The 16558-nt window shown below is 44.6% G+C and overlaps 1 protein-coding gene across 2 annotated transcripts; it reads right to left on the reverse strand.

The window, feature by feature from the left end:
- Nucleotides 1–1545: 1545 nt before the first annotated feature.
- Nucleotides 1546–16272, reverse strand: ube2ql1 (ubiquitin-conjugating enzyme E2Q family-like 1). 2 transcript variants are annotated; one of them, XM_037093562.1, is made up of 3 exons: nt 16033–16272; nt 14455–15379; nt 1546–5184 (listed from the first exon to the last, which is right to left on the reverse strand). In XM_037093562.1, the coding sequence occupies exons 2-3, from the start codon at nt 15160–15162 to the stop codon at nt 5053–5055; spliced, it is 840 nt and encodes a 279-aa protein (XP_036949457.1). In that variant the 5' UTR covers nt 15163–15379; nt 16033–16272; the 3' UTR covers nt 1546–5052. The 2 variants fall into 2 exon arrangements, with proteins under 2 accessions (XP_036949457.1, XP_036949458.1); XM_037093563.1 differs by having other exon boundaries at nt 15957–16266.
- Between the last annotated feature and the right edge of the window lie 286 nt (nt 16273–16558).

A 16558-nucleotide genomic window follows, 5' to 3' on the forward strand; every position in this document is an offset into this window, starting at 1 on the left:
GCTGAGCGTCACAAAATCATGTCTCTTTCCATGTGAACGAAAGTACAAGTGAACGCTTCGCATGGCAGCTTCCTTAAAACAAAATAAGAGATGGAAATGATGCAAGACACCATCATATATTTTGTTTTTTGGCACCTTTACACTTGGAAACATAACTAAATCTTCCATTCATGATCCTTATGCAAACACTGTCGTCTACACTTACACCTTGCCTTCTCACCATGGGTGCTGCCACTGTTGTGTGATGTCAGACAGCTGCTCCCTCGGATTTTGCTGCAATCCATTGCACACAGAATGGATTAGTCGTCTAAGTTAAACTCAGATACCAATCACCTTTTCATCCCCATTTTTTTTTTCTCACTTTATGTGATGTTTGTGTTGTGAAACCTTCTGTAACAACTTTCATTTCCATTCAGGTGATTCATGTTTGGTAGAGGTCTTTGCAAGCATGCGGCAGGAGCCTCCTCCCCCTGGCTCTGTTCAATCAGCTGCTGTAGTTGCTTGAGAAGTTCGTGGACAAACATCAGTTTACTGCGTTTATGTTTTATCGACTTCAGACTTCAGCCTCGAGTTTACAAGTAGGGCTCTGTCTCGGAGTGGCTTCTTATTGTACTTTTCTAGTTGGAGGTCGGGGTGAGTTACAAGTTTTTCTGGAATCCGGCGTTATGTTGAGCAGAATAAAATGCCACTTGAAGTCTGCTTGCAAATTCGGGACACATTCATCTATTCCGACATCTAGAGGGAGCGGCGGTCTGACGTCATGTCAACAATGGCAGCACCCATAGGGCAAGTGAATGGAAAAATGTAGATATGTTTCCAAGTATATGTGCTGTAACTTTGCCGTTAAATGAAATGAATAATGGTGTCTGTCTCCTTATGTGTCTTTTCTTTGTATATGCAGGGAGGCTGCACTGCTGAGGGTTTGATTGTGTACAGTCGCCACAGAGACACCTTTTTGTAATGGTCAGAAAAGAACTTTGTTAATTTTTGGTGTTGTTCACCTGGACCGCTTTGAGGTCTTAAGTTGGAAATTCTGAGTCATCTGAGTTTGACTCAAACGCAGCATTCTGTGGGCCGTTTCAGCATCTTTGCTGCCGGCTGGGGACGTGACTTTGCTTGTCAAAGTTCACCAGAGTCCACAAGAAACACAGATGTACTTTTGGTTTGCCACCTTTGTTCACCCCTTTGCTTACATAAAATGAGAGTGCATGGGAGGTGAATATTCACCAAAGTTAGTTTCACACTAGTGACTGGGCTCTGATGAAAGTGGAAATGGTCCCGCCTGCGTCCACTCCACACCCAAAGAGGGAACACTGTGTTACCATCAAGCCAGAGGCAGCCTGATGAAAAAGCCAAAGAGTGGGGGACAGTAGAAACAGTGTCTTATTGACTGCGGTAACTGAAAGTAGGACAATGCAGGGGCCATGCAGAGGACACAGCAGCCTGAAGTGGGTCATTAAAATGTAAGTGTGATGGCAAACGAAGCTCCCAGGTGTGACATTAGCTCATAATGCAGATATGAAACAAAACCACAGTCCAATCAGCAGAGTTTGAATAAGCTGTAACTTTTATTGCACATTCCTGTTTGGTCTTGCAATGACCTTTCACCTTTTAGACTTTTAAGACCTCGGTCTGGACCAAACACTCAAGTCGGGAGTTGGGTTGAAGTTACCCAGAGTAACTGATCACAGGTCAGATGTGCACATTCCCTTTACGCGTGAGATTTGAAGAACAGGGAGGTCATACTGATCCCAGATCTGTGACTGGGGGGAACCTCCAGTCCAGATCTTTGTGTTGACTGCGTTGCCCATAAGCCAAATCTAGAGCAGGACCAATGGGGAAGGGACAGTAGTGACATCATGGAGGGGACTAGGAAGTATTCAAGGGAGCGTAGGAATTTTCTTGATTCCTCTTTGATGCACTCCCAATGAAGGAAATACTCCCTATATAATCTTGAGGCTTTGCAACCTTCTTGTCCTTCTTTACTCCCTGAAATCCCCCCAAATAAACACACCTTCCCCCATCACACAAATACATAGGCTATCATTCTTAGTAAGTTTTTTTTTTTTTCTTCTCGTTTTCTTGTGACAATACCTGCAACATGCTTCAAATCTTCATTTTGGCAAACCACAAATAAATTAAAACACAAACATTCATATAACACAATGTGACAGTTTTAGGACGCTTAGAAAGAAAAGAAAAAAAAAAGAAATATACATACAATACAGAACCCAAAAAAGAGAAAACAAAAAGAACAAGTAAAGAGAAGCATTTGCATTTTTGTTTTTCCCCCAGGTTTTTTTTTTCTTGCTTTTCTTGAAAAAAGATATACAGTAGCTAGCTACCAATCACATATCACATGCAGATATAATACAACATAATCAGTTCACCCAGTTAGTGTCTGCAAACTACCAATCTAAACTATATCACAAAATTATTCTCTTGAAACCAGCAAACACTCAGCTTTTGAGCTATTTTGTCTTAATAATAATTCAGGTTACAGTTCTCTCCGCTGAAGAGATCAGTATACGATCGACCCTGAACTGACTAGCCAAATTCAAAGAGGACTAACACGCTCTCGTACATGATCACATACCAGATGGTGTGTTTTTTTTTCCACTCTTTTGCCTATTTTTTTTTTTTTTTTTTTTTTTTTTAATAATGGGAGTGTAACACACATAATGGCTCACACATGCACTCGCGCACGGACGGACATGTTATCGACCACAAACGCAACGCGGCGGGGCTTTGGAACGCAGCCCGGTCCCGTCTCGGCATGCTGGCAGCGTGGCTTCATCTCAGAGGTTTATGCCCTGCCCCGGGATTACGCCCGAGCCCGCTGAGAGCTGACTGGCGTCGAGGTGCTCCCACACCCCTGGCCTCTCCTCACCTAACCCACTTTCCGCCTCCCGCCTCCCCGCGAAAACAACAGGCCAGGAGCGGAAAATGACAAAATGTCAGCGCGGAGCGGGAGGTTTGACGTCCTCCATCCTTCTGCTCTCAGCTGCTCCTCTCTAATGAAGCTCGGCTGAAATGTCAGACCAATTAGCAGCTTCTCCTCTGACATTTAACTGGCAGATAGCAAAACAAACACATGAGGAGCGCGCTGGACTGCTCGGACAGATAGTCTGTAGCTAGCCGGTGCCCGATTGATTGAGACTGACGAAGAGTTAATATAAGATATTTATAAAGTCTTTTTAAAGGTTGGAACCGTGTGTCTCTTAGGTAATCACGACAGGTAGAGCAAATAATATCTGTCTTCGTCTATTTCGCGATCCACCTGACATTTCCAGGGAGCAGCCGCTACTGATCAAAGCTCCCACAATCCCCTCCTCTCCCGATCTCATTCAGCAGACATCACTCTCCGAGACGCAGGCTCATTTAAAGCACCTCTCCGTATACGGCGGTGCCCGGGCCCCTGTCGGTCTTCATTCCTGGCTTCTATCGCCGACGTCAAGGCCGCAGGTGTACGCACGAGTGTGTGTGCCGCGTGGACGAGCTCTTGTGTATGTGTGTGTGTGTGTGTGTGTGGAGCACAGCTTAACGTCCGAAGCGTAAATTCTACTGACTTTTCTTTTCACGGGTCGAAGAGAGACAGACGAGGCTATGTGCACGTAGATATTCAGTCACAACCACACACGTGTTTACAGTAGTAACAATCAGGAGCTGACACAGAAAGTGGAACAAGACGAGTCATTTAACGAAAAAAAAAAAAATAGCACTCCCTTTAGGCCTTAGTGTCATTCACAGTAAATCATATTCTCTGTTTAAAGGGTCGTCTCCCTTGCTCACACACACAAATACACACACACACACACACACACACACACACACACACGTGCTGAGGCCTGGCCTTCAGCTGTACCATCTGGTATCTAAATCATGGGAATTACAGTCTTCTTTTTCTCCTACACACACACACACACACACACACACACACACACACACACACGCGATAACATGAGAGTAGAGAAAGAGAAAGAAAGAAAGAGAGGTGACTGACTGTCATTCTATTTATCATACATAGTCTCTGCATAAAGCAACATGTGACTTCTTATCTCTCCATTAGAAATTGATATCCATCTACGCAACGGTGAGCTCTAAATTTAGCCACAAGAGACGCAGAGAAACAAAGAGAAACAAAGTGAGCGAGCGTGCGAGCGAGCTAAAGAAGGAGATGGATAGATAAAGAGAAACCGAGAGAAAGAGAGAGAGAGAGCACAGCTCCATGTAAATTACAATCTTCATGTTGCATTGAACTGTGAGCAACGGCACAGTCGAAAAAAAAAAAGAACGAAAGGGGAAATGAAGGAGTGAGCGAGCGAGTAGAAACGCCAGTGCGCTGCCCGTCTATTAAACATTAACAGCTTCATTTATATGTAAATGACCCGACAGCTACAGAGAGAGACGGTGGGAAGTGACGCCAGTCCGGTGCTGAGGAGAGGGAGGGAGCGAGGGGGCTGGAGATAGAAGAGAGGGGGGGTGGCGATGACAGGAGAGAGGGATGAGTCTCCTTCATTCAGTAGTCTTTCACGTGGGTGGAAAAGTCCACACTGTCCGATTTATCTCACTGCACGTGCATGGGTGTGCGTCAGGAAAAGAAAAGAAAAAAATCCACCGACAGTAACGCACACTCCGATGCACCCGCACACACTCCCAGGCGATGTCCGATGGAGTGACAAATATACACACACGTAGTAATACACACACACACACACACACACCTCCCTCTCAGGTCTTTCCGAAATAGGGGAAAGAACCTCCCTGGGCGAGAGGGAGGGGATCGAAAGACGCTTCTTGTCGGAGGAGTGACGATGAAGCCGGCGTGTCTGCTCTCTGAGAGTTTCGGTGGTGATGAGGAAAAAAATGAATTACACGGACACACAAAACCAACAAAAAAACAAACAAAAAAACAAAAAAAACCCTCAAGTGAATCAGCAAAAGGTGAAGGTGAGAGATTGTTGAGTTAGCGTGGTGTGTCGTTTTGCGTGTCAGTGCTAGCTGGGTTTTTGTCCGGCTAGCGCAGGGGTCGGAGGGTCGGCGGCTGGGCGCTCAGCCGTCGGACACGGGCGGAGACACCCAGCCGTACTTCTCGTGAGTCTTCACCAGGGACTTGAAGGTGGCCTCGGCCTCCTTGCGGCTGAAAGCTTTCTTGGACTTCCCTGATTTCCTACATATACGCCCCTGTGAGGAAAAGACAGAGAGAGGAAGGGAGATGAGGTTAGGATTGTGTTGAAAATACAGAAGCCATCAAACTGGAACCATCACGCACTGAGTCATTCCTTCATTTCTTCATTTCATTTCTTTCTTCCTTCCAAGTCATATGGCTGTGTTTGCATGGCCGGAAAATCATTATCACTTTAAATTGAAATGTTTTATTTATTTCTAGACAGTTTGGCTGCAGTAAGCAATGATACTCATTATTGATCAAGATGCCGATTTTCCCGATAGATCAATCAGTCGTTTGGCCTGGAAAGTGTCAGAAACGTGAATCCATCACAGTAACACAGTGAAGTCATAACCAGTTTACAATTACATAAAAAGACACAAGTAGCTTTTGCTAGATGTTGCCAGTTGAGTTGACTTGATTCATCGACCAAACATTTCAGCTCTACATCTTTCAAAAAAATTCTAAAAGCACATTTTGTCTTTGTGGGAAAATGATGCAGTCTTTGTGCTTCTTTCAGCTCGAGACGCAGCGACTATTCAGTTGGTCGTTTGAAAGAAAATTAATTACCATTCTGTTTATAAATTCTGATAATGAATTCATTGTTGTAGTCATGTTTTCAAAACACAAATGTCAGCTATTTGCTGGTTCCGGCTTTTTAAATGTGAGTCACGAGGTGCAGTGTGAGGATTTTCTTTGTACTTCATGACAGTAATGATAAAAGTCTGTGTGTTTTGGGCTGTTGGTTGGGCAAAAGAAGCCATATAAACGCCTCACTTTGGGCTCTGGGAAATCAAATCAGTCATGGAAATAATCATTATTTGCAGCCCTACTTTCAGCCCGTGCCACCCCAGTGTGAATAGATGCCATTCCTGATACTACAACTGAATGATGGCTAAGTAAGATGTCATGAAATCAGACACACGAGAAGGAAAGAAATTCTTGATTTTTCCCGCGGTGACAGTCTACTCAAAAGAAAAATACCATACGTCAAAACATTATTTCTCTGATCTGTATGTGCATCATCAGATCAAAAGAAAAGATGGTTCTCTTGTTCGCTGTATTGTAAGTATTCTTGTCATCTCCATCTGGAAAAACTGTTTCAAGTTTCTCAGGTAAAATACAGAGAGACAGGCACAGAGCACACGGTGCACATGGATGAACTGGACGGTGAATACATCGCTGCAGGGGAGATGTTGAGAGGACAAGTGGTCTGAATGCAGTTTGACCAACATTAGATCAATGTTTAAAGGCAGGGAAAGGGCTTTTAAGGTGTCACATTCAATCAGAGGTGAAAATATACCCTCCGCTACATGAGGCAATGGGGAGATAAGTGAAGACCAGGAGTGGTCGCTACACTAAATGATGAAAAGGTTGTAAATATGACAGAGCGTAAGTACACAAACATGTCGGCCTCCTGCGCGTGAAAAGCATCTCACTCAGAGCTCTGTGACATCTGACGGAGACATTTTCATCAGCGCACCACCTTTTTGTAGCTTTCCCTGCTTCACACACTGGAGCTAATAATAAGCGTGGGCCTTAAAAAGAGGGAAAAAAAATTGAGAAAAAAGGTGTGGGCGTCGCCTGCGCTGACAAAGCTGCTTATTCTGTCTTCCCTGAAGAGGAGTGCGTAGGCACATGAATAGAAAAAGAAACAACTGTCTTCACACTGAATCCTCTGATGGATACAAAGCTGTAACAAAGGTGTGATTCACATGAATGTCAGTAGCATTTGCAGTGCATCATTTTATAAAAAAAAATAAAAAATCAGCTCCGAAACACAGAAACACCACAAATCGCGACAGCACAGCACATCTGTGTCCACTGGTCATCCTGCAGCTATACCGAACTTCTGCTGCAGTTGACTCACTATACATGAACATCTTTGTAATAATCAGTCATGTACTTTACTGTACTTGTTTGTACAAAGTCTGTAACACTGCACCACTTCCCTCCACTCAGGATGGTTCCTGGCAGGGAGAAAACGGCACTGAGGCCACTCCGCCAACCAACACTAATGAAATTCTTCTCGGAGGTGAGCTTCTCTGCATGCTGCACTGCAGTACAGAAAATACATCCCTGTATTGTTTGGAATCCATGTTCTGCAGCTACGAGCTCCTATCCAGTTTTTCAGAAAGGAAAACACTGTATAAATAGAGCTAGCTAAAGCTACTGTTTTGTAGCAACAACGTCTGATACTCACAGCAGCATTAATCAACACTGCATGTTTCAGCAGGTGGTTAATGGCATAGCACATGCCGAGAGTTAAATGAGTTAAATACAAAGCTAAAGCCAGCAGCTGGTTACCTTAGTTTAGCTTGGCACAAAGACCGGAAACAGGGCAGGGGAACAGCCGAACTGACTTTGCATGAAGCTAACAAAATCTAGTAGTATCAAATAATAAACAGACCCGACATGTCAGACACGGATATCTAAAAGCCTGGGGGTGATTTCACTGGTTAAAGTTGCAATATGTAAGAACTGGTCACCTGTTGAATTTGCACTCAAAGCAAATATCACCAGAGTAACTGCTAACTGTTGCCAACTGTAGCTGCTGTTAGCAAGTTAGCTCGGTCAGCCATGCAGCTAGCAGTACAGACTGGGAGTTCAGCGCACCGTGGGACTGTTGGTGTTTACCGTAAGTGGGAGCTAGATGGTTAGCATGCTAACTTCAGTAAATATTTTAAAACACAATATATATAGATTTCATAGAGTCAAAACCGTTTTAGTATTACTTCAGTTTTTCAAGAAAAAATCCCACATGTTGCAGGAATATCTCTGATATAATCCTTTAAAGCAATTATCTTAAAGCAAGAAAACTACAAAATGGCTGCTTGGAGTAACATGCTAGTTTGCTTATTGAGCTTTTTGTTTTTATAACCCCATGATTTTACTACAGGTAAGCCAAGTGAATCCCAACATTGTCAAGTGGATCTAGTGACAGCCAGAGTTTTATCTGAGTCCTGTTTAAATTTTCATTAGTTTATTACAATACAATTAGCCAGTAGCTTGTCTAGGGATTGGAAGTATTTCTGTTTTTTCTTTCCCTTGGTTCTTTTTAGTTCCCCTCTGGTTAACAGTGGCTATCGTATCACTCGGCCCGACCATTACATGTATTCCTGGCTAGCGCGGCTTACATTTGAGTTTTAACGTTTTGTACACGTGAGCTTATGTCTACCAGTAGTTTGCATTTGAATTGAGTGTTTAGTTCTTGTGGCCGACTGGGTGTTGTTTCAGTTGCGTTTAAGGAACGCGCAATAAAAGTAGCTGACTTTTTTTGTGTCACTGTAATTCATTGACTCACCACTGCGTCCAAACCATTACAGCTCAAGGTATTTTTAACAACCTCTGTCTCAATGACTGGAAAGAAGAGCCCAAATACAAGATAAAGACGAGCGTTTGAGATTTAGAAAGATAACAGTTTATCTTATATTATCTTAGGGGAAGGATCTGTGCTGCAGCTTTTAAAGTCCTCTGTTCCTCTACCAAAAAGTGGATTTTAGGACCACAGTTCTGAACTGAATGCCTCTTTGTGCAATGAGATACATCAGACAGTCCAAACTTAATTCCCTGCTCCCATGACATCTGATGGATGATCAGTATGTCCTATCGTGTACTTGCTGGGCTATTTTGGGTCAAAAGTGATGCAGGGGATTAAAGGGAGATGAGGTGATAACATTGAACGATCTGGAGATTAGGGTTACAGTTTCCATTCCTGTAGCAACACTGGCCTAATTTCACAGCGGGGCTTAGCCGCTCCCTCCCAATTTGTCCCTCTGTCTCTGCCGAGCGCGCACACACTTTGAACAGCTTGTCCAATTATTTCAACTTTCGATTTCAATCAATATTGAAATCAATCCCGGCTATAAATATCCAGCACGACAACTCACTTGCTGTCAGTTTTGTACTGATGCGTGGCGCACAACTGAAACAAGGCAGAACGTGGCTGATGCACTGATGACGTTGGTCTGAGCTGGAAACCTTAAAACTTTCCTGTTTCGTTGGCAGGGTTTTCCACTTGTTATGAGAAACTCACTGCATGACTCAATCTTCTTGGGGACTTTCTGTTCCTCTCCTTTGCTAAACCACATGAAAAGACAACCTCCTCTTTATAACAGCTGATCCAAAATAGCAAACAAACCAACTGGGTGACACCTAAGCAGCGCTGCATGCAACGTGCTCTGCCAGAGGCCTGTAATGCAGATTACCCCGGCTGACAAACAGGTAATGCTCCGGTTGGCTTCTGTCAGAGAGCGTCGGAGGAGAGCTCTGATATGTTGTTCTCTCATAACCAATCACATCCTCACATAGCACCATATGGTTGCTGTCACCACCTCAAAATGGCGGCTGCTGCCTTGGATGGATATCGTTATGGCAATTGGCCATTGTTAAAGAGGTGTGATTACCATGGTGATCAATGGTGCGGGGGGTGGGGGGGTACCCTAGGCTGAACATATCGTCATTAAAGCAGTCATGTACTCGTTTGTATACACAATAACTGGCAATTTCTCATTTGTTTGCTCCCTATAAGGAGAAAATCACACGGCAATGTGTGTGGGCACACTTGATGGACTGTTTGCGTATGCCTACGCTGAAAGAAGCGGTCCTGTGTGTGTGCTTGACCGAGAGATAGGAGAAAGAAAGGCAGACATACCTAACATAAGAGCGGAAGAGAGTGTGTAAGAAGTGGCTCGTGAATGTGTGTATCGATGCGCAAGCCGGCACAAAAGTCTATGAGTTCAGCATGAAAAGGGGAAATTGAGCATTAATTGGTGCCATTGTGCTGGCAGTCATCCACAAGAATGGCTCAGTATGATGCATCCAAAGATGGCCGGAGAGAGGAAGTAAAAATATCTGCTCATGAGAGAAAGAATGGGCAAACAAAAGAGTGTGTGCATATGTGTGTGCGTGTGTGTGTGTGTGTGTGTGTGTTGCGCTTCAGATGAGCAGGCGCCCCGGGCCTATACAGTGCCATGTCAGTGTTTATCTATTCCAGCTAAGCGCCTGCTCGTTGAGAGGTACACACTCGTGTAAAGTGGCTGCTGGGTAATCGTGTGAATGGAGATCAGTCAATGGGCAAAGCAGGGAAGGCCCCAGTGCATGTTGGGAAGCAGCTCCGTGGGGAGGGGGGGGGGATTGCATAACAGAGATGTGATTAAAGGGGTCAGGATAAACAAACATGGATCAATGTCATCATCATCCTCATCAGATCATTAAGGAGAGCCCCGTGGGACTGATGGCAGGGTCGTTAAAGGGTAAAACCGCTGTGTGCTTTTTTAAAGCTGATGTGCGATTGGTCAGGATTCTTCTGCCTGCACTCTGTCTGGGGGGGGATTTTGAAGTCAATCAAATAAAACAGGAAACTGTAAAGGGAAATTCCACCGATTTCAAATATTCAGTTCAGTTTACTATCATGTACTCAACAGTACTACTCAGTCAGGGAAAACAGTGATCCAGATAAACAGTACACTGTCCTCTGTGGCTCTGGAGGAACTTTCCATAGTTTGAAAAAATAACCCAGATGATGTCATCAGGGGTTATCTGGCCCGGGCACGTTTTTAACACAAAGTCAACACTGGAAGAGAACTGGGAGAAATTTGGCATTTAAAGGTGAACTGTGTAGTTTTTGGGGAGGAAAGTGTAATCAGAAGAGAATTTTTTTATACATAAACAAACTCTTGTCGTTTTCATGACTGAATAAACAAACCGACCTTAAAGGACAACACGTGTGTTACAATGCTGTTTTACTAATAGTTTACATCTGGTGGAAAAAAAAAAAAAAAAGTTTCTGAGTTTGTATCATTACCTCACTAATATTGTAAATATCAACGTTAAAATATTAAAAGTTTTAATTTCTCCGTCGAAACCTACATAGTGCCCCTCTATGCGTCTAATTAAAGACTGCCCAGCTGCATTATGGAAAATGCTCATTACATCTTCTCAAGATCAATAGAATACTATTCAATATACTAACCCAAGGCCATTCCATTGCCAGTTATATAAAAGCAGGAGGCTGAACCTGGGAGTGTGTTTTTGCTTACAGATATGATATGTGACATTTAATCATTAAAAGGTCTAAAAAACACTGAGACTTTTGGTAAATCTTTTGTTGACTTGTGTACTAAGATCATCCTGAATGTTTCCAACAATGTTCAAACCCAGAGAAATCCTACCATACAGTAGCATGATTACATTTTAACACATTACTTTCACATAGGTGGATTGTCATCAGCAATGGTTGTTGTTTAACAACGAAGACAAAAAATACCCATGATCCCACACTACCAGTGTCCTTTGTTTGTTTTGATTGAGAGTCCCTGAGTGGTAGAAATGATATACTATATGTTTAATCAAGAACACAGACATATGACATAGAGTAATCAATTATTAAATCCATTGTCATCTTGCAAAACATAACTTTGGGTGTCATTTGTAACACTTCATTTCAATCCACCTTTAAAGATGCAATATGTAGTTTGGCAAAAGAAGTTCAGACTCATGGAGTTAATATTTATAATATTATTAAGACAATAATACAAACTTGGAAATACTGTTTGTTACTTCACATATTTCCGTAACTGAATAAACGAGCCGTCCTTGAGGGAGATAAGGTCTCATGAACACTGTTTGGTGCTGGAGATGGAGCTATTTAAAAGTAAATTGGTATGAAATTGTTTTGTCCTTTGAGGACAGTTTGTTTATTCAGTCTTGAAATTCCATCGGTGAAGGTTTTTCTCTTTACATAAAACACGTCTTCCTCAAAATTACTTAGTGCACCTTTAACAAGTCTGCATTTCGAAATGACTAATGATCATTTAACAACTCAGATGAAGCTGAATTCTTGCATGATGAAGGTCTGACGACTGAAAAAGTTGAGTGACAACGTGTGGGATCAACAGAATCAATTACTGAAGAATTGTTTGCAAGGAAGCCTAATTGGAGGATCCTGCAGTGCAAGCAGACAAGAAGACAATATGCTACGGCCAGTGGTGGATGGACTATAAATCTAAATGACACGAGTGCACTTTCTAACCACTGGCCTGCAGACAACAACACAACGGTACAGATCAATAACCGACAACTGTCTCACACTGCAAAGACACCTGTATTGAACGTGATGCTGACTTTCCCTACAACTGATTTCTCCCACCTGCACAGCACTGTGGGGCTTAACTCACTGTCATACACGCCAGACTACACTGAGACAGAGATTGTCTTCAAATTGGAAGTTAAGTGCATGAAAGCCAGACTGGTGAACTGATGATTGCCTTTAGTTCAGTCAAACCTCTTAAAATGTCACCTCATCTCAGCTTGTGTGATTCCGAGTGTGTGTGTGTGTGTGTGTGTGTGTGTGTGTGTGTGTGTGTGTGTGTGATTGAGCGCGTTTCCTCTTGTCTGCAGGTGAAGACACGTGTGTCTCTGTTGACTCTTCCCTCACCACTTTGTTGCCGCCTGCATCCTCTCGCACTAAAAATAAGGAGGGACCTCCTAAATAAGCCACATCACTATTGTCGTAGTGAACCGCCGCCCAAGGACGAATAAATATACCGAGTGTGTTTAGGTTTATATATAGCCCCGCGTCGCTCTGCTCGGCGTGATGGTGAGAGGCTGAGCGCATCTCCCAGAAAATTAGGACATGAAACACATGTGAGGGCCTGTGTGGGCACACATCCGCAAGAGATTGGAAACAAAGAGATAAAGGGATGCGCGCGGGCACACACACACACACACACACACACACACACACACACACACACACACACACACACACACACACACACACACACACAGGAATAATTAATCAATATTGTTTCCATTAGTAAACTGGAGAAGGAAGACACTGCACCATAATTAGGGAGCACTGCAGAGCTGCTAGCTCATCTCCTCCAGCAGCAAATCAAGATCAACACACACACACACACACACACACACACACACACATCTCTCTCTCTCTCTCTCTCTCTCTGCTGTGGGTACAGTTTTTTTTTTTTTTTACATGACCTCTCTTGGTAACAGATGCTTAATGACTTCAGATGACTAGGGAATAAGGTTCTGTTATATCATCAAAAACAAAAAAAGCACTTAGGGTCAGGAGGGGGGCTGGGCAGGAGAATCTGGTGACAGTTTACATAAGGTCTCCTGCCACAGCGCTGTCATGCTGGTGACGTCAAAACGGCGAGAGTCGGCGGGCAGAGAGAGGCAGACTCCACAGATGAGACGACAGCAGCCTGACACAGAAGTGACAGTTTCTGGTCACCAGAAATCTGTGATTCGGCACTAGGTGGAAAACAACAAATCTATTCAGGGGCTGAATGATTACAGCCTGGAGTGCACTGGGAGATGCAGCCATTTCCATCGGAATTGCAGAGCTGCTGCTGCTGCTGCTGCTGCTGCTGCAGTGCACAGAGGATGTGAAAAACAGATTTGACAGGATTACATAATCCAGCCAGTCTAAGTCACTGAGGACGGCTGGTAGGTAGGTGACCTGCTATATCTTTTTATCCATCTGCCCTTCTATCCATCACCACATGTGTCCTCGTCCTCCTTCAGAATAACCTGACACATACAGTGAGGCTGCATCCGAGCCTGTATGGGGGTCTTGTTCGATTGCATGGCAGCCGGTCTTTGTTGTCAAAGGATGCTGATTTATGGAGGCAATAAAAAAGCGGAGAACAAACCGAGACTGTACCAAGGAGCCGGAATCAAGGAGATACAGAGGGCTGCATGAAATGGCCGCCGTAAAGTCACATAAAGATTCATAATATTCACAATTATGGGTTTGCTCATAGCAGAGAGATGGAGATGAGGACACGAGAGGCCTGCCATATCACAGCCCACCTACAGCTCACACTGCTAATAATAAGCAAGACATACAGCAAAAACATCGGATGGGTGAATTATTTAGTCTTGTATTGATAATTCTTTTAAAAACAAAGAGTAAACCATCTCCTGTTGGGCATTTATCATTATTTGGATACACCGGCTTCATGGATTTTCCTATAAACATGATGTCCTCAGAGATCATTCCACTGGTGTCCAAAAATGACACAAACAACTGGTTTAAACATCCACAAAAGACGAAAAACCTCTCCATTATGGACGTGTTGTATATGCGTAAAAACTATTTTACGCGTTAATTACGCATGACGCACGAATGCCTAATGGAATTGCTGACATCCAGTGCGTGCCACGTCTGTACCTAAATGTGCTAGGGATGATTAACATGCCGTGTGATTCATGATGTCCCATGCAAAGCACCCTCACCCACCAGCCCCCTCTCCTCTCACCTGTCCTTTCACGAGGCTGGCCGCAAACTGCCTCATGACCGCCTCCACCGTGTAGGCGCTGGACCATCCGCGGGGGGTCAACAGCTCCATGCATATGGCCCCGCCGTCCAGCACGTAGCCGTTCTCCAACCGGGGCGTCAGGACGCGCATGAACGGCGGCGAGAAGGGGAAATTGTCGGGAAAGGTGACGTTGAGCAGTATGAACTCGGTACTCGTCTCCTTCATGTCCTGCCACAGCGCCGAGTCCTTGTCCACCTGGTGCAGCTTGACGTTCCAGTCATACAGGTTGTCCTCCACCAGCTCCACCGTGATGAAGTTGTCCCCTAACCTCCTGATCTCCTGTAGCTCCTTCATCAGCCGCCGCGTCCGGACCTGGGTGCAGTGTTGCCGGTGAGGCGCCAGCGGTGGTATGGAGGAGGCACTGGTCGCTTTACTCCCGCCTCCTCCTCCCGTCTGCTGCTTCTCCTTCGCATCCTTGCCCTGCTTATCCTTGCCGGACGGCTTGTCCTTGCCCAACTGGTCCAGCTTCCTCGCCTTAATCTCCGGGGTGCTCAGGATGTTGGTTTCGTTGGCGGTCTGACAGTGTTTGTTGGTGTTGTTCTTCTGGTTCCCTTTGGTGCCCTTTAACGAGCCCTGGTGGTGCTTTGGGTCCTCGGTGTCTCGGTCGTGCAGGCGGATGAGACCGATCTTCCGCAGTAAGGTGGCCATAATTTTTCACTCTATTTCTCCGCCGATCCCCCCGCACAGGGGCAAGGTTCACCCTTTTTCCGAGTCGGCACCCGCTCACAGAGAAGACCTTCAGTGATGCCGATTATTAACCTTGCTGTAGCGCAATCCCCCCTCCGTTCACTGCAGCCTCAGGATGAACACAACCGGGGGAGCCTGAGCTGTTTTCTCCTCAGTGCAGCATCTCCACACGGCTCGACTGGGGACGAAACAGCGAAAAAAACAGCACATGAATGCGAGTTTAGACGAACGATGAGAGCAAAATGAAACACATCACACGTCGAAAGAAAAAAAAAAAAACATCAATAGAATTCAGTAGCTTTCTCTTTTTTTCCCTCCCAACAAGTGAACCGACATCATGACTGCGGTTGCTCGATGATAGGACGGTGCGTTACGCAGAAGCACTGAGGTGATAATACATTTTTATCAGAAGGCTGCGTACCGAAATAACACAGGCTACAGGATTATACTGCAGTAATATCATGGCAGGAACACAGGCTGCCAGAGGGGACACCTGAACGCATCACAAATGATTAGACACATTACAGGAAAAAGGTATTGAGATATAATATAGAAACACAAGCTGTAAAAGATTAAAACACGTGAATGTGAATATCGCTGAGGTCACTGTTAACTGGCTTTATGGGTATGTGAACGACAAGACTAAAAAATATATCATTACACAGGATTAAATTACAATTAAAGCCCGATGAAGTCACTACAACATCTCTACGCGTCCATAACACACAACAGTCCTCATCGTGACACCACCATACATTTTCCTTTATATGTCCTCCTCCGGCCGACAGACACAGTACCAGAGCAGCAGTCCGCCAGCAGCCCGTTCCTTACCGTGGACGGCTGGAATGATGTCCGCTCTATGTCCCGCTATGTAGCCCCGGACACCGATCCCGCTGTGCGTAAAACGAAGAAATGGCTCCACCATCCAGAGGACCTGCCGTCGGTGGGAGCTGCAGTGAGGAGGAGGCGGTGGTGGAGGAGGAGGAGGAGGTGGAGGTGGAGGAGGAGGAGAGCCTTTGATGTGTGTGCAGCTGCAGCAGCTCCAGCTTTAATGCAGCCGAGGACGAGCCAGCCCCCGGTAATCCTGCTCAGCCCGTCTGCTCACCGGCGAGGCGCTGCGACGGCGACGGCGTTTCAAAATAAAAGCCCCCACATAACATTTACAGAGGAAACTGTTGTAAGTGAAACTACAGAAATGACATATACCTGTTGGCAGTTACAGTAAGAATCATAACAACATAGCCCTTTACAATATAACACTATTATACTCATATATGAAATGCTACACACACTTAATGACCACAGCACTGGTTGTGTAATGATGGAAATGAAAAGGAACAGGCAACACAATACAAAT

Source organism: Acanthopagrus latus, chromosome 3, assembly GCF_904848185.1.
Source record: "Acanthopagrus latus isolate v.2019 chromosome 3, fAcaLat1.1, whole genome shotgun sequence".
Lineage (NCBI taxonomy): Eukaryota > Metazoa > Chordata > Actinopteri > Spariformes > Sparidae > Acanthopagrus > Acanthopagrus latus.

What these genes read in the sequence shown, in the direction of transcription:
- ube2ql1 (XM_037093562.1), bottom strand. Translation starts at nt 15,162, where the DNA reads ATGGCCACCTTACTGCGGAAGATCGGTCTCATCCGCCTGCACGACCGA. An exon ending in CCAGCCTCGTGAAAGGACAG is followed by an intron (nt 5,185 to 14,454) that starts GTGAGAGGAGAG and finishes TTTTCCTCACAG; the next exon opens with GGGCGTATATGTAGGAAATC.